Source organism: Camponotus vicinus, unplaced genomic scaffold, assembly GCF_025532165.1.
Source record: "Camponotus vicinus isolate PSW18456_S1 unplaced genomic scaffold, iyCamVici1.0 SCAF_5, whole genome shotgun sequence".
Taxonomy (NCBI): domain Eukaryota; kingdom Metazoa; phylum Arthropoda; class Insecta; order Hymenoptera; family Formicidae; genus Camponotus; species Camponotus vicinus.
Genome location: NW_028141977.1, coordinates 4121648 through 4148825, shown reverse-complemented (window position 1 = coordinate 4148825; position 27178 = coordinate 4121648). Strand labels below are relative to the sequence as shown.

The 27178-nt window shown below is 32.3% G+C and overlaps 2 protein-coding genes across 5 annotated transcripts in view; both read right to left on the bottom strand.

Moving 5' to 3' along the window:
• Positions 1 to 10927, bottom strand: part of LOC145971829 (protein I'm not dead yet-like) — a 40014-nt gene extending 29087 nt beyond the window's left edge. For 2 of the 3 annotated variants that reach the window (XM_083099889.1, XM_083099890.1), the window contains exons 1-5: positions 10717 to 10927; positions 10350 to 10503; positions 9825 to 10205; positions 8461 to 8522; positions 7481 to 7793 (exon numbers count right to left, since the gene is read on the bottom strand). In XM_083099889.1, coding sequence (XP_082956015.1) covers positions 7481 to 7793; positions 8461 to 8522; positions 9825 to 10205; positions 10350 to 10503; positions 10717 to 10760 — 954 coding nt within the window. In that variant the 5' untranslated portion in view covers positions 10761 to 10927. The remainder of the gene's footprint in view (positions 1 to 7480; positions 7794 to 8460; positions 8523 to 9824; positions 10206 to 10349; positions 10504 to 10716) is intronic. The other variant, XM_083099892.1, reaches the window with a different exon arrangement.
• A 2263-nt stretch (positions 10928 to 13190) lies between these two features.
• On the bottom strand, positions 13191 to 25496 carry LOC145971586 (protein I'm not dead yet-like). 2 transcript variants are annotated; one of them, XM_083099435.1, is made up of 9 exons: positions 25315 to 25496; positions 24587 to 24719; positions 21711 to 22091; positions 21315 to 21373; positions 18959 to 19271; positions 17571 to 17692; positions 14768 to 14862; positions 14297 to 14580; positions 13191 to 13555 (listed from the first exon to the last, which is right to left on the bottom strand). In XM_083099435.1, the coding sequence occupies exons 1-9, from the start codon at positions 25380 to 25382 to the stop codon at positions 13280 to 13282; spliced, it is 1731 nt and encodes a 576-aa protein (XP_082955561.1). In that variant the 5' UTR covers positions 25383 to 25496; the 3' UTR covers positions 13191 to 13279. The 2 variants fall into 2 exon arrangements, with proteins under 2 accessions (XP_082955561.1, XP_082955560.1); XM_083099434.1 differs by having other exon boundaries at positions 17571 to 17713; positions 25315 to 25493.
• Between the last annotated feature and the right edge of the window lie 1682 nt (positions 25497 to 27178).

The following is a 27178-nucleotide window of genomic DNA, read 5'->3' as shown; positions in this document are numbered from 1 at the left end:
GAGGATTTTTCAAGAAATGATACGCCTGTTAGGAATTAGAAAAACCAGGACTGCTTTGTATCTTCAGTTGGATGGGCAAGTTGAACGTCACCATCAAATAATTCTAAATTAGTTGACTAAATTTGTTAGAAAGCAGAAAATCAGAACGATTGGGATAATTCCTATGTATTTATTGGGTTATCGATCTTCAAAACATAAAGCCACGGGTGTTTCCTCTGCAGAATTATATTTTGCTCGCGATTTAAAATTATCATTAGATTTGTTGCGAGGGACTCCGCCAGAGGAAAGAAAAGAGAACTCAATTGATATTCGGAAATTAAAAAAAAATTGCAAAATGTTCATGAGTATGTTAGACAACGTGTAAACTTATAATCATTAAGATCTAAGACGCGTTAGAATTGTAGAGTTAGACAAAATCACTTCGAAAGGATCAAAATATTTAGTTTTTCAATCCTTGGAGAATAAAAGGAAGAAATCCTAAATTACAAAGTAATCTTTCCTACAACATAATATTAAAGAATTAACATTAAGAAACTTAGTGATGTAGTTTTCGTCATTCGTAAGTCGAATAAACATAAAAATAAAATAGTTCATACTAATAGGTTAGTTCCATTTCATCAAAAACAGGAATTGACTTAAGAGAATTTCGGAGCTTGGCTTTTGTAAATAATTGTAATTAAACCCAATATCTAAACAAATAATGTTGTTTTTTCTTTTTTCGTTTCAAATAGAAAAAAAGGAAAGAAGTTTTGTCAAGAGATGAGAATGACAATCACAAGAAGGAAGAGGGAATATTTGATTGAAGTTCCTTACTCACGGTTTTTGACCAGTGATTTTCCCGTGGGTCTTTAGGCAAATGCCGAGACAGGGGTTTGAAGCGTTTTCTTAGGAGAACGGAGGATCCACGGGAAATTTCCCCCTCCCCTTGCCTGAAGATCGCACATCGATATACCGAAATGTTTCCGAAATCAATGTAGTTGATTGAATCTGTAAGAATCTGTATGTCGTCAAGTAACCTGCAGCAGCAGCTCAGGGTAGGATAAGAGGATACATAAAAAACTCTGCATTCGACGAGATTCAATAAAAAAAAAGAAAAAATTCTTGGAATCCAATGAAGTCAATTGAGCCCAAGAGAACATATTGAGTAACTCTATACTTGATAGAATTAACATTGAAAGAATTTTGAAAAATTCCTGCTTTTAATGGTCGGGACGACAATTCATTAAGGAAGGGGGCAAGTGTTACGTCCTTGATGTTCGTGATCATTGCTTAAATGAAGAACATCTGGTTGTCAAGATCTGGTTGTTAAAAAAGAAAATAGTACGAGAGATGAGTCGAAAAATAGCTGTCAAGCAATATGTACATCGTACATTTATAAAATAAAATAATGGGAATGTTAATCTAATTAAAAAGAGATTTTAATCTTTCTTTTATTTCATTTTTGTTAAACATTTCTTAAGTATAGTTTAATAAGACTTTTATTTAAAGAAAAGACATATGTAAAAGATATATGTTTGCCAAGATGAAGGTAGACTTTTATATTTAAAAATATATTTAATATATTAAAATATAATTATTTACTCTTTTGTCTATTAATTATTATTAAATATTATTTTAAATAAAAATTAATTAATTTATATTTAAAATACACAGTGTGACAATTTTCCACCCAGACTTTAAATCTCCTGCCTAAACGCGTGGCGCTATTTGTCGGAACTATATATCGTTAGAAAGGTGGGAATGTCTTCTACGTCAAGCGAAGTTTGAACGCTGTGCCATGTAAGATGGCTGAGTTATGACATTTCACGTGACAGCCCAAAAAAAATTGTGTCGGAAAATTATAATGGAATAACGTGTTATCCATTCAAAAGAAATGATTAGCTTCGCTGCAAACAACCCCAACTTCACAAAATCTATAATAACTGGAGACGAGACATGGTGCTTTCAATATGATCCCGAAACAAAGCACCAAAGTACCTGGAAGTCACCCGGAGAACCGAAAGTCCAAAAAACACGTCAAACACCATCAAAAATCAAAGTAATGCTGATCGCTTTCTACGATAGCAAGGGTCTGGTGCATTACGAGCTTCTTCCAAGTGACCAAACAGTAACGGGAACATTCTACCTTGAAGTTCTACGGCGTTTGGTTGCAAGAATTCGACGTGTTCGGCCAGAATACAAAGATCCGGAAAGTTCGTGCTTGTTGCACGACAACGCACTATCTCACAATGCCATCATTGTACGCCAATTTCTAGCGAAAAATCAGATCTGCGTGCTTGACCAACCGTCGTATTCGCCGGATTTGGCACCGTGTGACTTTTTTCTGTTCCCGAAACTGAAATTAGTACTTAAGGGTTGTTTTTTCAAGGATGTAGATACCATCAAAGCTGCGGCGACGCGACAACTACGCGACGACTAAAGGCAGTACCGGTCAAGGACATGTACCACTCATTTGAATCGCTATTGAGTCGCTGTGAAAAGTGTATAGATGCGAAAGGGGAATACTTTGAATAACAAATAAAGAGTTTTAAAAATTATTGAATTGTTTGGATTTTATGAGGAAAGTCTGGGCGGAAAATTGTTATACTGTGTATATTATACAGGGTGTCAGTGAAATTTTCGCCCTCACGAAGTAAGGAGGTAGATGGGCTCAAATTAAGAAGGAAGGACTTGTACTGTTTTGTGATATTCGCAATAATTAACGAAAAATTAAATAAAGAATATCGGCCAATCTGCGTGAGTAGAAGCGCGCGGCGACGAGAGTCGTCCCACTGTAATCTTATACTAGACGCGCGGCGAAGCGGTGGGCGGATCGCACTCCGAGACATGATGGTGGCGTGCGATATATCGCAATACCGCGCCGAAAAATGACCCGTTCTTTTAGTGGCGAGAAAATGATGCGCTATCATTTCCACACCACCTTGCGGTAAATAGCATGGTACGCTTTTTTATAGTGGTTTCCCCCATAGGCATATTCAATTCTCAATTTAATGCGAAAATTGTTCAAAATGCCGTTAATTACCGTACGCTGAATGTATCGTAAATGTAAAAAATTGATGATGACAGTACCTTCACAAAAATTGATCCGTGGTTGAAAATCCCTCGATAAAATGTGTTGCACACGATGGTAATGATACGGGCGTAATCCGTTACACGTAAAGCGTGATGTACCGCGTATCGCGAAAAATCAAATTTATGTGCCATACGACGCACGCTAGTTCCAGGATTTTCATAAAATGCTTCAAGAATCCTTTCTTCATCTCGTACACGAAGACGCCCTGCTGGACCGGTTATCCCGATATTATGCACGATACCCAGTTTCACATAATTATTGCACAACACGTAAAACTGTACGTCCACTTGGTTTTCGTGCACGCCCGGAAAATCATTCCACGTAAATTACGGCCGCGCGATAAATATTTTCTCCCGTTAGCCCGTATGCCACAATCATATCCGTATATTCCTGCAGAGTACACTTCATTTTCACTGTTAATTTACTACGCAAACACAAGATTTTTACTAAAACCGTCTGAGCTCTCGCAGGCTGTTGCCAGAATGCATACGCCAGCAGCACGCAACTACAACTGAGCGGACATGTGAGTGTAAGCGTATGTGTAAGTTCGGCGCCTGCGCATTATGATGTAGCTGCGTGTTGCTGGCGTATGCACTCTGGCAACAGCCTGTGAGAGCTCAGACGGTTTTAGTAAAAATCTTGTGTTCGCGTAGTAAATTAATAGTGAAAATGAAGTGTACTCTGCAGGAATATACGGATATGATTGTGGCATAGGGGCTAGCGGGAGAAAATACTTATCGCGCGGCCGAAATTTACGTGGAATGATTTTCCGCGCGTACACGAAAGCCAAGTGAACGTACAGTTTTACGAGTTGTGCAATAATTATGTGAAATTGGGTATCATGCATAATATCGGGATAACCGGTCCAGCAGTGCGTCTTCGTGTACGAGATGAAGAAAGGATTCTTGAAGCATTTTATGAAAATCCTGGAACTAGCGTGCATCATGTGGCACATGAATTTGGTTTTTCGCGATACGCGGTACATCACGCTTTACGTGTAATGGATTACGTTCGTATCATTACCAACGTGTGTAACACATTTTATCGAGGGATTTTCAACCACGGATCAATTTTTGTGAAGGTACTGTCATCATCAATTTTTTACATTTATGATACATTCAGCGTACAGTAACGGCATTTTGAATAATTTTCACAAATATTTAAATTGAGAGTGGAATAGGCCTATGGGGGAAACCACTATAAAAAAAGCGCACCATGCAATCTACCGCAAGGTGGTGTGGAAATGATAGCGCATCATTTTCTCGCCACTAAAAGGACGGGTCATTTTTCGGCGCGGTATTGCGATATGTCGCACGCCACCATCATGTCTCGGAGAACGATCCGCCCATCGCTTCGCCGCGCGCCTAGTATAAGATTACAGTGGGACGACTCTCGTCGCCGCGCGCTTCTACTCACGCAGATTGGCCGATATTCTTTATTTAATTTTTCGTTAATTATTGCGAATATCACAAAACAGTACAAGTCCTTCCTTCTTAATTTGAGCCAATCTACCTCCTTACTTCGTATGGACCAAAATTTTCCTGACACCCTGTATAATATGATATAATAAGGCCTCAGAGTCTGCTTTAAAAAACTTAACGCGCCGTTGGCTAATACCCCATGGTGAGGAAAATCGCCATTTGTATTATTTATTTATTATTATTTATTATTTTATAACTTTTAATGAAATAGACACAAATGTACATGTAATCAATGTACGTTTGCATGTCGTTATTGTATTGTAAATATAAACATGTGTGGAAAAAAGATTAAATTAAATATATATTACTGTTATATACATATTTTTAATATTTTAAAGCCAAAAAAGAAGAGAGAAAGAGAGAGAAAGCATTTAATTGCGCTACGTACGTATCGAGATATCGAGAAGCGAATAGCGTCGTTTGTCGACTTCGTTGCCGGTTCGGTAGGAAGGAGACAGAAAAATATATCTGTTCTCTTCTATTAGCCGAGAAGTACCGAAATTCACGCTCGCGTTTCTCGCTACGTTATGCGCACGTATTACCCCTTCCATTACACTTTAGCATGTTGCGCGACCCGAATCTGGCATCACTGATCATAACAGATGTTTCACGAGTTAAAATAATTGAATACGTTTACAACTTCTTGTTTTACTTCGTGATTATCGACATTGGAACTGTGTACTTTATACACAGATATCTATACTATAACTAGATCGCTAACTCCCATTGATTTTGTACATAAAATGTGTCCCCGAAAACCATGTAATATGGCGATCGCGCAATATTGATGGAAAACTAATATGGTGGACACTTGTAGCCAGCTAATATTTAAGTTTTCACCTTAAAACTTGTACTTTTTACATTATAAACTTTTAATTTTGTAATAAAATAAATATAAATATATATATAAATGTTATATACGTATATTTTTAATCTTTATATATTTTTAATCTTCTATATATATTTTTAATCTTGATTTTAATTATATCATATACCTTTTAAATATATTTTGATATATTTTATCTTTAAAGGCTGTGATAAATTTTAATTAAAAACGAAGAACATTCTATATTATTTAAAAATAACTTATATTCAACTGTAAGTTTATACACAAATTACATACTTATGTACATTGTACATAACATCAACCAATCACAAACGTGACTGCTGTCCACCAACGTTACGCATGCGTGAGAATTTAGTACATAAATTTCGTGGACATGTATTTGACGCAAGTTAGCGGTCTAGTATATAGTACAGATGTCTGTGACTTTATATGTATAAATATTTTTTGCGTATAAATAAATACTGTGAAATTTCCCTACATCTTGGCAATTGTTTTTAAGCATATCATACAAAAAAATTCTAACTTTGATAATACGATACTGTAACTAGTGTCAAATTTTTAACTTTATAAATAAAAAAATTGAGAATCACTAATAATCGCACATTAAAAAGTGTGAATTATTATTATAAAATTATTATAAAAAAGTACTCTATCACTTTCCTCAAAATTTCTTTGTAAAATATTAATTGATTAAGAAGTTATAGCAATTTTTTGAACGTAACGCAATTGAGTGAAAATGTGTCGCGAATTCCTCTGGTATGCGTGTTAGATTCGACTCTAAGCGCCCCGACGCCAATATGTTAATAATAATCATTGAACTTGTCAATTGGAGATTTTAGAACTCGCATAGCTATGTTACAACTCGAGAGAAAAGCAAGCAAAAGGTAATATGTTTGTCCTCTTCTATTGGTCGACGTTGCTCTAGCGCACAGTACGTGCTTGATGCGTCATGCTACCGCACGCTACCGGGTTCAGAATCTGACATCATTGTGCTACAAATAACTCTTCATGTAAGAAGTATCATATGCCATTATCGTCCTTTGAAAAGCGTCTTCTTTATCATTTCGTCGTGCGCCTAACATCATATTATAGTGAGACGTCTCTTTGCGCGCTTCTACTCGCGCAAATTGGCCGACATTTTTTAATTAATTTGTTATTAATTATTGCAAAGATTGCAAAACAGTAGAGGAATTCTCTATTCGGATTAACCCGTTTTATCTATACACAAGAGATTCGGCAATTATCGGACATTCTGTACAATCAAATAAAAATATATTTTTATAAATAAAATATGTCTACATATTTTTTTGTATAATCTCTGTTCGTGCACAAGAAAATTTATAAAAAGAGTAATTCTTTTGTTTTTTAGAAAAAGTAAAATTTGAAAAAGTGAGAAAAAGATTGTTTATATATAATTATATATAAATTACATAACTTTTTTCCCGGGAAAAGATTACAATTGGAGAAATAATCTGAAAAAATTTTTTAATGCAAAATCGACGTAATTTTGAAATATAGATTTGTTTGCGCCGCATGTTCCATTGTGTGCCAGAGAGCACTTAGATCACAGGTATATGACGGTTAGAGCAGATGAGTTTATATGCTCTAACGCTTAGTGACACGAACAGATTAGAGCACTTTTCCTTTTTTTGTTTTCAATCGCACATTAGTATTATTATTATATTAAGTTAAGCGACAGCACATTTTGGGCATTATTTGCACAGCTGAATTCTCTGGAATCATAGATCATATTATTAAGAAACTAGCGCTTGTGGGATGTGCCATTACAATATTTTGATCAAATTTAATCGTTTCTCTTGCAAACTTGCTTAATACATTATGTACTACAATACAAAAATCAACAACATTGATATAGTACAATATTTATGCAATTTTAAACTACCAGCTTAATTGATTAAAATAATTTTAAATTAAGGCTAATAATAAATAATTAAATAAATTGATTACTGGATATGTCGTGCGTGAAATTACTATGTTTGTATATGTATTAATTCAAACAAAATATAAACATAAGTTTGAGCATACGACGTGAATAAACTTTATTATATGTGATTTTACTTGATTAGTAACGACTTCTCCCTCATGTCCAATCGTAGCCATTTCAGCGTCTTTACTGTGAGGCCTCAGATATCCCAGAAAAGCGATTCGCACGTATATCCAAGTGAGGAAGGAATTGACGACCATCTGGGGAAAGGACGCGATCATCCAATCAGTGAAACTGATTCCCTCGGCTTCGGGAAATGTGATCTCGTAGATTCCTTTGAAAGTCAGATTTGTGCCAGTCCCCACCAATGTTCCTGTTCCACCGAACGTCGAGCAATAAGCCGCAGCTAACAAGTACGCCTTTGTTATTTTCGTTGGTCTTATCTCGCTATGAAAGAGGATCATTATATAATATCGGATAAAAATATAGCTAAGAGAACATAATTTAAAAATTTGTTACCTCCCAATAAAGATTATAATATAGAAGCAACAAAATAGAATGTTACAAATAATATATACAAGGTGTCTGATAACCTTTTGCAATCCCGAAGTGTGAAGGTAGATCGGCTCAAATTAAGAAGGAAGATCCTCTACTGTTTTGCGATATTCGCAATAATTAACGTCGCTCTCCAAAATATGATGGCGGCGCGCGGTGTTTCAGCGTTACGTTTAGTGAATAAGCTCCGCCCACCGCTTCATCGCGCGCCTAGTATCAAGTTACAGTGGGACGGCCTCTCGCTGCGCGCTTATACTTATACGGATTGGCTGATCTTCTTTAATTAATTTTTCGTTAATTATTGCGAATATCTTCTTTAATTAATTTTTCATTAATTATTGCGAATATCTTCCTTAATTAATTTTTCGTTAATTATTGCGAATATCGCAAAACAGTAGATGACCTTCCTTCTTAATTTGAGCCAATTTCAATTTTTTGTCTATGTCTAATTTTGTTTATGTCCAATTTTAATAATTTGTATTTAGTTTTAATAATTTATTATTTCGTAATTTATATTATTATTTATATCGATTAAGTTTATCACACACACTTCACTTACGGCGGAATGTCCGGTTTTTCAGGATCTATTATTTTCGATCTGAACACTCTACCCACTCCAGCCTATAAAAAGAAACACAATTAAACGTGATAAAAATACAGAATAAAAGTTTTATATACAGGGTGACCCATTTTAACTTAGGCAGCCAAATAACTCGAAAAATAAGCAAGATAGAGAAAAATGTTTTAGACAAAAGTTGTATGGTTTCGAGGGGGCCATAAGATGGTATCATTGGTTTGACCTTGAAGAGTCATTTGAAGGTCACGTGAAGGTCACTTCAATTTTTTTAAATGGAATACCCTATATATTTTTGTACATTCTTGTAGCTTATTTCGAGAGCTTTCCAAAACACTATAATTAAGTACCTTTCCGTTAAGTACTTTTTGAGTTATGATGCTTGAAATAATTTCTTAATTTTACATAAACCGTAAAATATCTTGTAAAATATTCATTTTTCGATTATCTTACCTTAATACTTTTATGTACAAAATAATGAGAGGAATCAATTGGTGTAAAGAAAACACATAGTTGTTTTTAAGAAAAAATATGGAATTGTTAATTGCAAATTACATATTTTTTCTTCGAAACAACTATGTGTTTTCTTTACACCAATTGATTCCTCTCATTATTTTGTACATAAAACTATTAAGGTAAGGTAATCGAAAAATGAATATTTTACAAGATATTTTACGGTTTATGTAAAATTAAGAAATTATTTCAAGCCTCATAACTCAAAAAGTACTTAACGAAAATGTACTTAATTATAGTGTTTTGGAAAGCTCTCGAGATGAGCTACAAGAATGTACAAAAATATATAGGATGTTCCATTTAAAAAAATTGAAGTGACCTTCACGTGACCTTCAAATGACTCTTCAAGGTCAAACCAATGATACCATCTTATGGCCCCCTCGAAACCATACAACTTTTGCCTAAAACATTTTTCTCTATCTTGCTTATTTTTCGAGTTATTTGGCTGCCTAAGTTAAAATGGGTCACCCTGTATATTACGCACAATATTTATATATAATATTTGAATGGAAATATTATTGTTTCTATAATATAATAGAAATTTTCTAAATTCTAATAATATTATATGTTATATGTCAAAATAAAATATAAATATATAATATCAAGATTAATTGAGAGAGGGAGAATGAAAAATATTATATATTATTATGTATTATATAATGCATAAACACATAATTAATGATAAAATAAAAAATATATTTTGTTATCATTAAGTTTTATTATTAATTATTCTTATTATTAATTTTTATCATTTATTATGTTATTATATTATTATTATCATTAATCATTTTTATCATTAGTTATATATGAATATGTATCATATTAAATATTAACACCTGTTCTAATTCGCGTAGGACGGCGAATATGATAGGCACCATCATAGCGGTGGCCGCAGTATTTGACACCCACATGGATATAAAAGTTGTAACAACGCAGAGACCGCCGAGCAGTTTCGCGTGGCTGCAGCCAACCATCTTCATAACCCCGAGGGCAATTCTGAGATGCAGATTACTATGTTCGATGGCGATGGCGAGGATCAAACCGCCGATGAATACCATTATAGTATCGTTCATGTAACAAGCGCACGTATCCGCTGTACTGAGTATACCTAATGCCGGAAACATCACTAGCGGAATTAGCGATGTTATTGCCATAGGGAAGCAATCAGTCACCCAGTAGCCGCCCATCAGCAACACCACATATGCACACCTGACTTCCTGCGAAAATCACGTAGCCATTATGATTTAATTTTATGCCTATATCTGAAATTTAAATTCAAAAAAAGAAACCAAATTTATAAAATTCAGTTATTTTTTATTAATTTTGAAAAAAATTAAAAAAATTAATAAGAAATAGAGTACCGAACAGTCATAAATTAAAAGGAAAGGTAAAAGAAAGAGCGCCCAGAAGAGTGCGAAAACTATCTTCCAATAGATCTTAAGAAAACGTCCCGTATCTCTCAAGTAGCTTAGTAATTTTCTCAGATAGTCGAAAAGTTCTTCTCTTCTTTCGATCCTAATCAGAAAATTTATTTTGTATTTCTTTATTACATAGATTTATAGTAATAAATTTAATTTTCACTAAGTTTGAATCTCTTGAAGCTCCTCAACACACACACACACATAAAACTGCTCGCACAAGTTTAATCATTTTACAATCTTCTGGTGATATAAATGTTACTTAATGAAACTATTCTGAGGAATTCAATTAAATTTATCGCACATTAACCTTTCCATTGGCTCTTCGTCTTCATTATCCCTCTTTTCGGCCATATTATTTAAGAATTAGATGCGTTTTCTACAAATCTAATATCTTGTCAAATAATCAATATTAATCTGAATATTGATTACAATTCGAAGATGTATCGATTTTGAAATTTCATTCGAGTCTTCGTTAATTTGTTTCTAATCGATAATTAATATCACAGCAAATTTCAAATCATCAACACATGTGTATATGTTAATAATAATGATTTATTCAATTAATAATTAGCGTTTCATATATCATACAACATTATTTGTCGTATAAACTTCAGCGTAGGACTCGAAAATCTAACAAAATAATAACAATCTATAATCTATTATATATATGTATATATACAGGGTGTCTGATAACTTTTCGTAAACCCGAAGTGTGAAGGTAGATTGGCTCAAATTAAAAAGGGAAGTCCTCTACTGTTTTGCGATTTTCGCAATAATTATTGAGAAATTAATTAAAGAAGATCGGCCAATCTACGTAAGTAGATGCGCGCGGCGACGAGAGTCGTCCAACTATAACTTTATACTAGGCGCTCGGCGAAGCAGTGAGTAGAGAGGGAGTGGAAAGTTTTTCCTCCATTTACTACTTCTTCACTGATGTGCGTGCGTGCGTATGTGTGATAAAGATCTTCTGTTAAAGAAATTTAAAGATATTGGATATCTTACACTAGAGAGATCTTACACTCGAAATATTTATGTTACTGTGAAATGTTTAATATCTCTATTCAAAACAAAGAAGGCTATTTACTTCTGCATTTAATAAATAAATTTAAGATTTTTAACTTTTTTCTTCTCAGCATTTCTGTTTTTTAAAAGCCAATTCAATTTGAGATTAAAAATTGTAAAAATTTTTAGTATATCTGAAATTTTACATATCTAAATTCATAGACGTATAATATAGACGTATAATATAGATTTCTCATTTGGCTAGAAAGTTGTACAAATTTTAGAAGGAGGCAACATGCTTTCATGGCGTTAGTTTCTCTGTCTATTAATAACAAAAGTGAGACAAAAGTTTAATATGGCCACTGCGTTTGACATATGTCTTGATCGACTTTTTTTCGCCACCACGCATCGTAAACAAGAAAGAAACTACCATGTAACATAAGCTCTCTCTTTCTAAAATTTCATGCTACCGAAACAAAGAAGAGAATAGAAATGCGTGATTTATATATTATACGTCTATGTCTAAATTTAATCATTTTTTCTCTGAAGAAAAGAATCGAATGACAAAATTATTTCAAAAATTGTGAAAAATAATTTTTTTTTGCAATTATTTAATGATATCATTAACATAATTATCATAATACTTTCTTATAATATCATAGTACATAATTATCATAATACTTTCTCAATAATATTATTAAAATATAAATTCTTTTTATATATTATAAAAGTAATATATTTGTGGTATTAACTCCTTATGGAGCTAATTAATTATCGATAATTAATTAGCTTTATTAATTGGATTAATTAATTAGTAATTTAGTTGATTGACGGTGTGACTTTCATTTTATTTGTGAATAATTAATCCTATTCTGGTAAATATAAAATGGTAGATAAGTATATTCTTTATACTTAATTATTGTTATATATAATTATTGTTATATACAGGGTGGACCATTTTAACCTTTAATGGAGAATAACTCGAAAACCAAGCCCGGGAGAGAAAAATGTTTCAGACAAAAGTTGTTTGGTTTCGTGGGGGCCATAAGATGGTATCATTGGTTTGACCTTGAAGAGTTATTTGAAGGTCACATGAAGGTCACCTTCAATTTCTTAAATGGAACCTACTATTTGTCATTGCATATTCTTATAGCTTATCTCGAGAGCTTTCCAAAACACTATAATTAAGTACCTTTTCGTTAAGTACTTTTTGAGTTATGAGGCTTGAAATAATTTCTTAATTTTACATAAACCGTAAAATATCTTGTAAAATATTCATTTTTCGATTATCTTACCTTAATACTTTTACGTACAAAATAATGAGAGGAATCAACTGGTGTAAAGAAAACACATAGTTGTTTTGAAGAAAAAATATGGAATTGTTAATTGCAAATTACATATTTTTTCTTCAAAACAACTATGTGTTTTCTTTACACCAGTTGATTCCTCTCATTATTTTGTACGTAAAAGTATGAAGGTAAGATAATCGAAAAATGAATATTTTACAAGGTATTTTACGGTTTATGTAAAATTAAGAAATTATTTCAAGCCTCATAACTCAAAAAGTACTTAACGAAAAGGTACTTAATTATAGTGTTTTGGAAAGCTCTCGAGATAAGCTACAAGAATATGCAATGACAAATAGTAGGTTCCGTTTAAGAAATTGAAGGTGACCTTCATGTGACCTTCAAATAATTCTTCAAGGTCAAACCAATGATACCATCTTATGGCCCCCTCGAAACCAAACAACTTTTGTCTGAAACATTTTTCTCTCCCGGGCTTGGTTTTCGAGTTATTCTCCATTAAACGTTAAAATGGTCCACCCTGTATAATAAGCGAGGATTATTAGCTAAACGAACGGCAAAAGTTTATGGCTTTCGGCCGATATTATGCTGTTCTGCCCAATCCGGAAATTCCCCGATGCCGTAGATGAATGCTCCCCAAGTGGGGAACAGGATAATTTGCACTATCAGACTGTACATTGCGGGGAAGCATCCGGCCGCTATTAGCATTCGAGTTTGCAGGTGGCCTGCGACGGTTATGATTGCATTCGGTGGTGTGGCGACCGGCATTCTGAACGCATGCGAACACATCAGAGTCACCGGCATCATCAGATATAATGGATGTATCCTTATTGCCACGCACTTCGAATGTAAATATAAAATATTATTTGTACAAAAAATTATTCGCGTTAACAAATATTATAAAAATCAAAACGTAAAGCATTCTTTTGTTTTATATTACGATTTTTATTTATTTCTTTCTCTATTATATATTCCTATCTATTATATATTCCTATCTATTATATATTCCTTATCTATTATATATTCCTTATGCACAAATTGGACTTATTGCGTTAAAATATAAGCTAATGACTATTTTTCAATATAATCTTTGAGAAGATTGATGTACTTATTCAACTTTGATATGAGTTTGAAAATTTTCTCTCGATAAAACTTCGACTCTCTCGAGAAAAGTCCAGGCCTCTTCCTTATAAATTTTCCTCATGATAATGCTAGACCTTACTCTACACATCAAATTCAGAAACTTTTATAACCATTAGATTAGAATATTATGGAATACCCTCTCTACAACTTGAATTTATCTTCTTTCGATTTCCACTTATTTGGAATAATTATTGGCTGAAGAATCTTGGAAGAGGACGACAAGAATGAATTAAATATTAAGTTGAATTTTTAAAAAATTTTTCAAAAAATCTTCAAATTCATGTGAAAGTGGGATAAATACATCAATGTTCTTCAAAACTATATTGAGAAGTAATCATTAACTTTTACTTAAATACTAATATACTATTGTAAATAAAAATCGTAATAAAACAAGGAATTTACTTTTTGATCTATCTTAGTATTTGTGTGGACTCTCACCATGTGAGCGACGACGGGCAGAAGTATATTGGCTGTACCAACATTCGAAGTAAACTCTGTCATGGTGCCGACAAAAAAAAGAACTACAGCCAGCATCAGCGCGGGAGGTAATTCCTTCAGAGGTACCAGAGCCAGTCCTACCTTCATGGCAAGTCCGGAGACGCTGCTACCTTTTGAAACAGCAAAGCCGCTGCCTAACAGGAACACTAATCTCCATGGCATTTTTCTATGGATGACTTGCCATGTAATTAGACCTTCGGACGATCTTGTCGGCTGTCTGAAAGCTACGCAGTCATACGAGATTTCGTGATCACTGACGTGAAACACGCCCGAAGCTAAGCGGAAAGACGAGTCGAGTAACAAGCCACTTTTCGCTTACCTTTTACAAGAAAGGATCTTAATAAGTAGCTTGCTACTCAAGTCGTAAGTCCATACTGGCTTTCGATAATCATGGCTTATAGAAACCCTTACGGTCCTTGCTCCAAAAACGCACGAAGGTAGGGTCCTTCGGGATGAAGAACATTAGCAGGCACACGAAGATCGCGGGCATCGAGTCTGCCAAATGCCTATTGATAAATTCTTGTGTAATTATAATATGATTATCTAGATAGCACAAAACATCCTCAGAATCATACTGAATATATTCAGAATGATTCAGAATGATATTTAAGATATTTATATTATTACAAATCTATTTTATGAAAATTAATGTAATTACTTTCTATTATGGAAGATATTTAATATAATTTAGAAAGATATACAGGCTAGGCCATTTTAATCTACGCACAATATCTCAAAATCCATAAGTTTAAGACAAAAATGTTTCAGACAAAAGTTGTATGGTTTCGAGGGGGACATAAGATGGTGTCATTAGTTTGACCTTGAAGAGTCACCTGAAGGTCACGTGAAGGTCACCTTCAACTTTTTAAATGGGACACCCTATATGCTTTTGAATATTCTTATAGCTCATCTCGGGAGCTTTCCAAAACACTATAATTAAGTTATTTTTCATTAAGTACTTTCCGAGTTATGAGGCTTGAAATCATTTCTTAATTTTACATAAACCGTAAAATATCTTGTAAAACATTCATTTTTCGATTATCGTACCTTGATATTTTTATGTACAAAATAATAAGAGGAATCAATTGGTGTAAAGAAAACACATAGTTGTTTCGAAGAAAAAAATATGTATTTTGCAATTAACAATTACATATTTTTTCTTAAAAATAACTATGTGTTTTCTTTACACCAATTGATTCCTCTCATTATTTTGTACATAAAAGTATTAAGGTAAGATAATCGAAAAATGAATATTTTACAATTTGAAATGAATATTTTACGGTTTATGTAAAATTAAGAAATGATTTCAAGCCTCATAACTCGGAAAGTACTTAATGAAAAATAACTTAATTATAGTGTTTTGGAAAGCTTTCGAGATGACCTACAAGAATATGCAAAAGCATATAGGGTGTCCCATTTAAAAAATTCTAGGTGATCTTGCTCTAACATTGGCGACGCCACCCAAGGTTAAACTCATAGCACCAGTAAATAGGTCTTTTGGAATCCTACAACTTTTATCTAAAACATTTTTTTCTGAAATGCTTAGTTTTCCAGATATTTCATCCTGTATATACAGGGTGTTCAAAAAGTCCCGGACCGGTTGAATATTTCATAAACTATGCACTTTAGAAAGAAATGTTTCAGACAAAAGTTGTATGGCTTGAAGGGGGCCATAAGATGGCGTCATTGGTTTGACCTTGAAAAGTCGTTTGAAGGTCACGTGAAGGTCACCTTCAATTTCTTAAATGGAATCCCCTATTTCTTGTTACTTATTCTTGTAGCTTATCTCGAGAGCTTTCCAAAACACTATAATAAAGTATTTCTTCATTGAGTACTTTTCGAGTTATGAGGCTTGAAATAATTTTTTAATTTTACATAAACCATAAAATATCTAGTAAAATATTCATTTTTCGATTATCTTACCTTAATACTTTTATGTACAAAATAATGAGAGGAATTAATTGGTGTAAAGAAAATACATAGTTATTTTTAAGAAAAAATATGTAATTTGCAATTAACAATTACATATTTTTTCTTAAAAATAACTATGTATTTTCTTTACACCAATTAATTCCTCTCATTATTTTGTACATAAAAGTATTAAGGTAAGATAATCGAAAAATGAATATTTTACTAGATATTTTATGGTTTATGTAAAATTAAGAAATTATTTCAAGCCTCATAACTCGAAAAGTACTCAATGAAGACATACTTTATTATAATGTTTTGGAAAGCTCTCGAGATAAGCTACAAGAATAAGTAACAAAAAATAGGGGATTCCATTTAAGAAATTGAAGGTGACCTTCACATGACCTTTAAACGACTTTGCAAGGTCAAACCAATGACGCCATCTTATGGCCCCCTTCAAGCCATACAACTTTTGTCTGAAACATTTCTTTCTAAAGTGCATAGTTTATGAAATATTCAACCGGTCCGGGACTTTTTGAACACCCTGTATATTTAAAATAGGATCGAATCGTCTTAATCTTGATATATGTTATCAAGGTTATCCTAAGTAGCTCCTAAAAAATTTTACTTGCGTTGCTCGTTGTTTATTAAAAAGTTATAAATAAAAATTATTTCACAAATTTTACAAAACTTTCAGATGCATGATACGACCAATGAAAGCAAGACACATCATATGTGGGTCTTGCCTTTATTAACTGGGTCATTATTTACACATAAATATTTATACACACACACATACAGACAGACACAACAGAAGTGTAAATCGTGTAACTGTGTAACCTCCATGGTACATTTTAGGTAATGTTAATGCTGACGATATTGTAATTTTTCAAACTTATAACTCAAAAAGTACTTAAGAGAAAAATATTTTATAGTATTTTGAAAAGCTTTCGAGATGAGCTAAGAATAATGAAATCTAATAAAAAATGTGGATTCCCGTGTTCGTTGTGATCTTTGTGACCTTGACAACACTATTCAAGATATAAGATTTATATTAGTATTATTATGTAATTCGTTACTTAAAACTTTACAATTTTTGTAAAGAACATTTTTTTTTCGAAAATGCGTTTTTTCGTAATATTAAGGAGCTCTGAAATTTTTCCTACACTCTGTATATATAATTTAAAAATGTTTTATTGTTTTATTTTAAATATTTTGTTTTTTGCAATGATGAATCATAGATAAAAAAATTCATCTTTTTTATGGACAATCTTTGTTTCATAACAATAAGAAAATTGCAATTTACACATCCGTTAGAACTTCTGACCATCCACGAACAAATCCAGGAGCTCTAAAGACCCACAAAAATATACATCCCATGAAGAGTGTTGCGACAGAGATCTCGTGAAACGTCATGGGTCCTAAATTCTTAAGATTTTGATTTATTACCTACAACGATGATTATTTAATATATTTTTTATCAATTTATAAATAATATAAATAAACTTTTAAACAAGAATGAACCTATCTAAAATTAATTACATGTTTTATCTCTTTAATTATGTAAAAATATTAAATTTTTAATCTTAAACTTGACTAAACTTTACTGTTAATTGTAAATTTCCTTTTAATGTCTATAACTTATTTTGGGTGTAGTTCCGAAAACCGGTCACCTCCGATTTTGATGAAACTTTGTGAAAAGCTTCCTTTCAACTTAAAATAGAAGCCTGTAAAAGGAATTTTGGTGACTCCTATAAGAAAGTCGTTTTTTAACAGAAGATTCACAAATTATATGCAACATGCGACTATACGAATTCCTAAGCAATGTTGATTTGACTTCTAAGAAGATCAAGGTTATTTTAACTTTCTATGCAAAGCGTACGATTCCACATGGTTTGCAACTTTCCATGCGAAGCGAGGTTCACCCCACACCATCGCTGAGTCAGCGCAAAACGAGGTCTATTATTGTATGGTTCCACATGGGTTTGCAACTTTCCATGCGCAACCACCCTGCTGATAGGGAAGGTGGACTTCGCTTTACAACTTACAGCATATGGGAGCTTTCCAGCAAGCGACACAAGTCGACACAAACATCATTCTATCTTCGTTATTCATTGGAGTTAAAAAAAGACAGAATGATGTTTGTGTCGACTTGTGTCGCTTGCTGGAAAGCTCCCTATATCCATTATGATTGAACTCTTCGCAATACGGCCCCTACCGGCGGGATGGTTGCGGGAGGGGAACCGAAGGCCGCCCCTTGCATCCCCCGCGCGCGCGTGTGCGTGTGTGTATGTGTGTGTGTGTGTGTGTGTACACATACATTTGTAAAATTAATAAAACTTATAAGGTATATTTGACATATGTCTCTTCTGTTTTATATATTTACTTTATTATATTTTTTATCATTTTGTGTTAAAAACGACTTTCTTTTAGGAGTCGCCAAAATTCCTTTTACAGGCTTCTATTTTAAGCTGAAAGGAAGGTTTTCACAAAGTTTCATCGAAATCGGAGGTGACCGTTTTTCGGAACTTTATCCCTTATTTTATTCATGTAATCCATATTATTCAATCTTGTTATTCAAATACATAAATTTAAAGAGAGAAGTTCTTGATTAATTGTTAATACTTATAATTATTTCGCTACTTATTCTATTAATCGAATAAAAAGATTAAAAAAAGACTTTTTTTGTCATACTTGATTTGCGATCGCTTCGCCTTCCGCGCCGATTCTCGCCATTTCGGCGTCCTTGCTGCGCGGCCTCAGATACCCCAGAAAAGCAATTCGTAAATACAGCCACAGTAGAAATGAGTTCGCGGCCATCTGTGGGATCGAGGCAGCCATCCAGGTACCAAAGGTAATGGGGTCAGCATCAGGAAAGTTGTATTCGTAGATACCCTTAAAAGCAAGATTTGTCGGAGTACCGACGAGTGCCCCGGTACCTCCAAAAGACGAAGCGTATGCTGCCGCGAACAAATAAGCTTTCGTCACTTTCGTCGGCTTTATATCTCTGAGAAAATAAATCCTTCTATCAAAGTATCAAAAAGTTACTAAGAATTTAATTTAATATCATAAATTAAATTATTATAAATATATAAATATATACACACATATATGTACTATAAAGAGTTAAATATATGGATATTTACATAAAATGTTACAAGATATCTCTTTAAAACTTGATGTACAACAAAAATGTTTCAGACAAAATTTATAAGAATTTGAAGAGGAAAATAATTGATTATTTTGAATTTTAATTAAGGTCATTTTTCAAGATCATGTAAAAGTCAATCTAATTTAAATTACTCTAATTTTCTTATACAAGGTGGCTGAAAACTTTTCGCACATCTGAAGTGTGAAGATAGATTGGCTCAAATTAAGAAGGAAGGTCCTTTACTGTTTTACGATATTTGCAATAATTAACGAAAAATTAATTAAAGAAGATCGGACAAGACCGCCTTCACCGCCACGCACTTCTAGCCATGCGCATTGGCCGATCTTTTTTAATTAATTTTTCGTTAATTATTGCAAATATCGCAAAACAGTAGAAGATCTTCCTTCTTAATTTGAACTAATCTACCTTCACACTTCGAATGTGCGGAAAGTTTTCAGCCACCCTGTATAAATTGATACTTTTCAGTATTTGATGTAAAAAGTTATAACAATATAGGATATACAAAAATTCAATAGTTTACAACATATTTTGTACAGAATGTCTCATAAAGATTGTATCAGGACTCGTGAGCGGATAGAACGCCGTAAATTGAACAGAAAAGTCCTTTATCACTTTGTAATTTTTGCAATCATTATTAAAATATTAATCAAAAAGAACTGGCTAATAAACGCGCATTTTGCGCGGTTAGACCATGGAATATATGCTCTAGATGTATCAGCAGCGTAACATGCCAATTAAAAGTTTTGCCGTGCGTATCTCAACTTTCATCTTTTTGTCGTCGTGCGTTACTCTTGCACGCCTAGAACATACATTTTATGGTCTAATCACGCAAAACGCACAAGCTCATTTACAAATCCATTTTAATTAGTATTTCAATAATTATTAGAAAATATATTAAATACAGGGTGTCTGAAAACTTTTCGCAGTCCCGAAGTGTGAAGGTAGATTGGTTCAAATAAAGAAGGAAAGTCCTTTACTGTTTTGCGATATTCGCAATATTAACGAAAAATTAATTAAAGAAGATCGGCCAATGCGCGTGATTAGAAGCGCGCGGCGACGAAGGCGGTCTCATTGTAACATAATGGCGGCGCGCGGTGAAGCGGTGATTGGGGAGGGGAGGAGCGATGAGTGTGTAGGCGCGCGGCGAAGGCTCATCCCCTTTCCAATCACCACTTCGCCGCGCGCCGCCATTATGTTACAATGAGACCACCTTCGCCGCCGCGCACTTCTAGCTACACGCATTCGCCAATCTTCTTTAATTAATTTTTCGTTAATTATTGCAAATATCGCAAAACAGTAGAAGACCTTCCTTCTTAACTTGAGCCAATCTACCTTCACACTTCGGGACTGCGAAAAGTTTTCAGACACCCTGTATAGTAAATATATTAGAAAATTGCAAAATGGTAAAGAAATTTTCTGTTTAGTTTATTGCGCTCTAATCACATGAGCGTCGATACAATCTTTATGAGATATCCTGTATATACTTTAATTTAACACATAATTTTAAACTAAAATATCTCCTAAACTGTTTAATTTTTGACAATTCTATTTTTATAACCTTTTATAACCTTTTACAACTATTACAAGAAATATTACAAGGAATTGATTTATATAAAAAAATTGAAATTGTTACATTTTAAAATATTAGGTTGATTTTCATATGATCTTTAATAAAGTTTTTAATTACAGTTCAAGATTATTAATTTTTTCTCTCTCAAAATCTTGTAAATTTTGTTTAAAATATTTTTTTGTACGATGTTAAGTTTCGGAGAAAACGTCTTGTAGTACTTTATGCAAAACATATTATACATATATGATGTTAGTTATAAATTATTTCTTATATAAAAATGTATAAAATTTGTAATATTTAATACTCACGGTTCAGATTCCGGATCTTGTGGATCCTCCTTTATATCAAACACTTTTCCGAGCCCTTGCTGTGTATATGCAATATCATTTCAAAAATAAAATAAAAATGTATAATTCAATTAATTTAATTAAATATAATTAATTATATTATAGATTATTAAATCTAATTAAATAATTTAATTAGCCGCGATATAACTGTAATTGATATTTTAAATGGAATACAAAGTATACTTATATAAATGAGAAACGAGAAAAAAATGTAATTTGTAGAATTATAAAGGGAAAGATGTAAAAATCGAAGATATATAAGAACTAAAAAATTTGAACTTTGAAATGTCTTTTCCATTTGATGGCAATAGCATGAAACGCGGCAATTTATTATAATGTTTTTCCAATTCGACCGACCCTCTCCAATTCGCACAGAACAGCAAAGACGATAGGCACCATCATGGCGGTAGCTGCCGCGTTCGCGATCCACATAGATACGAAAGTGGTTACGGTGCAAAGACCGCCAAGCAATTTCGCGTGGCTGCAACCGAGCGTCTTCATCACAATTAGAGCGATTCGCAGATGCAGATTACAGTGTTCGGTGGCAATGGCGAGTATAAGGCCGCCAATGAAAACCATAATAGTGTCGTTCATATAACAGGTGCATGTTTCTTGGGTGCTGAGAATGCCGAACAAGGGAAACAGCACCACCGGGACTAACGATGTGATTCCTATCGGCAGACACTCCGTCACCCAGTAGCCGGCTACTAGTAATACGATGTAAGCGCATTTGACTTCCTGCGTTTGCCAGATAATATGAAATGAAAGATATAAATGATATAAAAGAAAAATATAATATTTTTTGTTATTTGTATATCACGTATTCTAGAATAATAATACCTTTAATCGAATATATTTCAGGTCAATACAAAATAAAATTATTATTTTAATGTCAAAATGAATCATTAAATATAATTGTTTTATACTTATACTGCAAAAGATTCAATTAGAATAATGTATCATATATATAATAATAATAATAATAATATTAAAATAAAAAATTGTATATACAGGGAGTTCCAGGTATCTCGGAACAAAGTAAAACCAGTAAGCAGATCTCGTTAAACTGAACTAAAAAGTCTTTAATTATTTTGCAAAAACCACGTAAAATATCGAGATATTAATTAAAAAAGATTGATCAATGCATGTGACTAGAAGCGCGGCGGCGGCAAAGGCGATCTCACTGTAACATAATGGCGGCGTACGGCGAAGCGGCGAGTGGGAAGGGAGCGGTGGACGAACTCTACGAAACATGATGGCGCGCGCTTCTAGCCACGCACATTGGCCGATCTTTTTTAATTAATATCTCGAAATTTTACGTGGTTTCTTGCAAAATGGTATAGGATTTTTTAATTCACTTTAACGAGATCTACTTATGGATTTACTTTGTTCTGAGATACCGGGAACTCTCTGTATATACATATATGTATATATACAGGGTGGCCCATGTAAAGTGTTACAAATTTATATCTCGAAAACGAAGCAATTTAGAGAAAAATGTTTCAGACAAAAGTTGTATGGTTTTAAGGGGGACATAAGACGGTGTCATTAGTTTGACCTTGAAGAGTCACCTGAAGGTCACGTAAAGGTCACCTCCAACTTTTTAAATGGGACACCCTATATGCTTTTGCATATTCTTATAGCTCATCTCGAGAGCTTTCCAAAACACTATAATCAAGTTAGTTTTCATTAAGTACTTTCCGAGTTATGAGGCTTGAAATCATTTCTTAATTTTACATAAACCGTAAAATATCTTGTAAAATATTCATTTTTCGATTATCTTACCTTAATATTTTTATGTACAAAATAATGAGAGGAATCAATTGGTGTAAAGAAAACACATAATTGTTTCGAAAAAAAAATGTAATTGTTAATTGCAAATTACATATTTTTTTTAGAAACTATTATGTGTTTTCTTTACACCAATTGATTCCTCACATTGTTCTGTGCATAAAAGTATTAAGGTCAGATAATCGAAAAATGAATATTTTACTAGATATTTTATGGTTTATGTAAAATTAAGAAATTATTTCAAGCCTCATAACTCGAAAAGTACTTAATGAAAGAATACTTAATTATAGTGTTTTGGAAAGCTCTCCAGATAAGCTATAAAAATATGCAAAAATATATAGGGTGTTCCATTCAAAAAATTCAAGATGACCTTCACGTGACCTTCAGGTGACTCTTCAAGGTCAAACTAATGACACCGTCTTATGTCCCCCTTGAAACCATACAACTTTTGTCTGAAACATTTTTCTCTAAATTGCTTCGTTTCCGAGATATAAATTTGTAACACTTTATGTGGGCCACCCTGTATACACACACACACACACACACACACACACAAGATGTTTGATAAAGATTGAACGAATGTTCGTGAGTAGTAGAGCGTAGTAAACTGAACAGAAAAGTCCTGTATTATTTTGCAATTTTCGCAATAAATATTGAAATATTAATGAAAAAAGATTGGCTAGTAAGCGCGCGTTTCGCATGGCTAGATCATAAGATGTACGCTTAAAGGCACAATGCTAGGTAATAGGTAATAGGCAATAGGGAATAAAAACTATTCATCAATAACGCGGAATAGAAAATATCCCCCAATAGGAGTAGAGAATAGATATTATTTTCTATTCCTATTGCTTGTTGCTTAGCATTGTGCAAAGGCCTTTAGACGTGCCAGCGGCGAGTGTTGTCCAGTAAGCGAAAAAACGAGAATTGGAGTACGTACGAAACTTTTCGTTGCTGACATTCGCCGCTAGCAGACCTAGAACATACATTCCATGGTTTAGCCGCACGAAATGCGTATTCGTTCGTCAATCCTTTTTAAATAATATTTCAATAATTATTGCAAAAATTGCAGAATGTAAAGGACTTTTTTGTTCAATTTACTGCACTTTACCTATTCACGAGCATTATTACAATCTTTATGAGACAAAAAATCTGTATATAACATATAATACACTACAATATTATATACATACAATATAATAACAATTTTATTATTATATTATATATATATATATATATATATATATATATATATATTGATATATTGATATGTAATATAATAATAAAATAATAATACATAATGTCTAACTGTAAAACTGTTCCAAGAAAAAAAATGCAATGTTTAATCAAAATTACATTCAAAGACATTTTTTTATAAATGTTCAAGATGTAGATTTTTAAGTAAATCTTGATTTATAAAGTATAAAAAGTAAAAAGATATTCACCGAATAATCATATATTATGATGAAAGGTAACCAAAACAGGGCCCAACAGACAGCGAAAATGACTCGCCAGTATAACTTAAGGAAGAGACTGGTTCGTTTCGTATAGGTTAATTGCAGTAAAGCAGCTTCGAGTCTACAGAAAAGTTTTATTTCTCAAAGAGTTACTCTCTTCTGTAAATTTGAAACTATATAAATTCTGGAATATTTATATAAATTATTATGTATAAATTTTATTATGTATAAATTTTTATGTATAAATTATTTTTCATTGTAATGTGCACAAGATTACTCCGCTAACAATTAAGTTACGTTATGTTATCTTATAACTTTAAAAAATTCTTTTTCATCTAAATTTAATTTTCTTCCCGATTATTGATTTTCTCTTTATTATAAAAATAATGATTATATTAAACATAAAATAATATATATGCAAGTCGGTTTTTACTCCTCACTTTAAAGTAGAAATCGAGATATGAATTAAAACAAAGAAAAAAGGTTCGTATTTGTATAGAATATCTCTCTTTTCTCCTCTTTTATTGTACATTCAGTTATCGTTTTGTAAAAACGATAATTACGTTATTATTTAAGAGTATCTCGAAGAGAATCTCTTGTGTGAAAAAAAGGAAATAAAGGGTTAGGTTAAATCGACAACTATTTTCATGGGATTTTGCAATAAGTTTCATCAGAAATTTCATGCGCGAAAATGATACGAAAAACGTAATCTGTACCGCGTCTCTGATTCGATTTCAGCGTCATTTTTGGCTTTGGGTGTCCCGTTTACATCTTTCTCAGCCATAAGTCAATGTTGTTCTGTTGTAAAAATTTCACTGTAGATTTAGGTTAATGCATCTCGCACGTCACAGAAGAGAATCGGTCTGTTGATCTTTATGTTAATTTCATTCCGTGTATATATATTTTATTACATGATCATGTATTATTAATATTATATATTGATTTAATTATAATTCGATATTTAGATAGTTATTTAACTCTTTGCACAAAATCATAAATGGTCCGGCAATATAAAGTATGAAGGTTTGACAAACTTTTTTTTAATATTATTTTTTTACCGCTAGATATATTTAGGTAGTTATTATTAAATAATTATTTTTATTTGTGAAATATAAAATATTTTAACGAATCTTGAAGTATTATTTGAATATTAATATTATGAATAATTAAATATCCCTCAAAATTTTCAATTGATGCTAAAAAATGATTCTAAAGAATAAAAACATTGTACATAGAATAATATTCGGTTTTTTTCGATATATTTAAGCACTGGCTGCGTTCAGCAGGAGAAGCTGCTTTGCAACTGTTGTAAAATTCGTGAATCTGATTGGTGAATATGCTCTTAGAATCAGCCAAAATTAAAAGCCTGCACCAATCAGGCTCACGAATTTTACAACAATTGCAAAGCAGTTTTTTCTGCTGAACGCAGCCACTATATGAGATATAAAAAAATGTTTTATACAAAAGTTTTATAATAAAATCTATTTAATTACATCAAGATAATTTAAAAAATAATATTTGTTGAAAAAAGCTGTCAAAGTTTTTATTATCTTTTTTAAATTTTATTTCCGTTAAATAAAGATATTTCTATGATAAAACTTTTGTATAAAACATTTTGTGCAATCTCAAATAATTTTCGAGATATATGGAGAAAAGCTAATTCTATTTATAATGGATGATTGTACTTCTTAGAATCATTTTTTTAGCATCAATTAAAACTTCCTAAATTTATTCATTTATCTGCTCCCATCTGTTTTATATAAATATAAAGTTTCATTAAAATCAAAATTTCCGAGTTACTTATATTTAATATATGTTACTTATATTTTAGAGTATTTTAGAGTTAGAGATTTATATTTAATATATGTATATAAATTTTTCTTTATATTTTTAAATTTTTGTGTCTATTAAAAATTAAGCTTGTTAAAAAATTTAACTGTTTGCATACAAAATCAACATTACCTGTCAACGTAATATTTGACAAATTTTATCTTTTGATAATTTGTTAGATTATCTGTTAGATATACTTAAATTAATATTAAATAATCATTTTACATTTGCAATATATATATATACATATATATATATAGGGTGACCCATTTTAACTTAGGCAGCCAAATAACTCGAAAAATAAGCAAGATAGAGAAAAATGTTTTAGACAAAAGTTGTATGGTTTCGAGGGGGCCATAAGATGGTATCATTGGTTTGACCTTGAAGAGTCATTTGAAGGTCACGTGAAGGTCACTTCAATTTTTTTAAATGGAATACCCTATATATTTTTGTACATTCTTGTAGCTTATTTCGAGAGCTTTCCAAAACACTATAATTAAGTACCTTTCCGTTAAGTACTTTTTGAGTTATGATGCTTGAAATAATTTCTTAATTTTACATAAACCGTAAAATATCTTGTAAAATATTCATTTTTCGATTATCTTACCTTAATACTTTTGTGCACAGAACAATGTGAGGAATCAATTAGTGTAAATAAAAAACATAGTTGTTTTTGAGAAAAAATATGTAATTGTTAATTGCAAATTACATATTTTTTTTAGAAACTATTATGTGTTTTCTTTACACCAA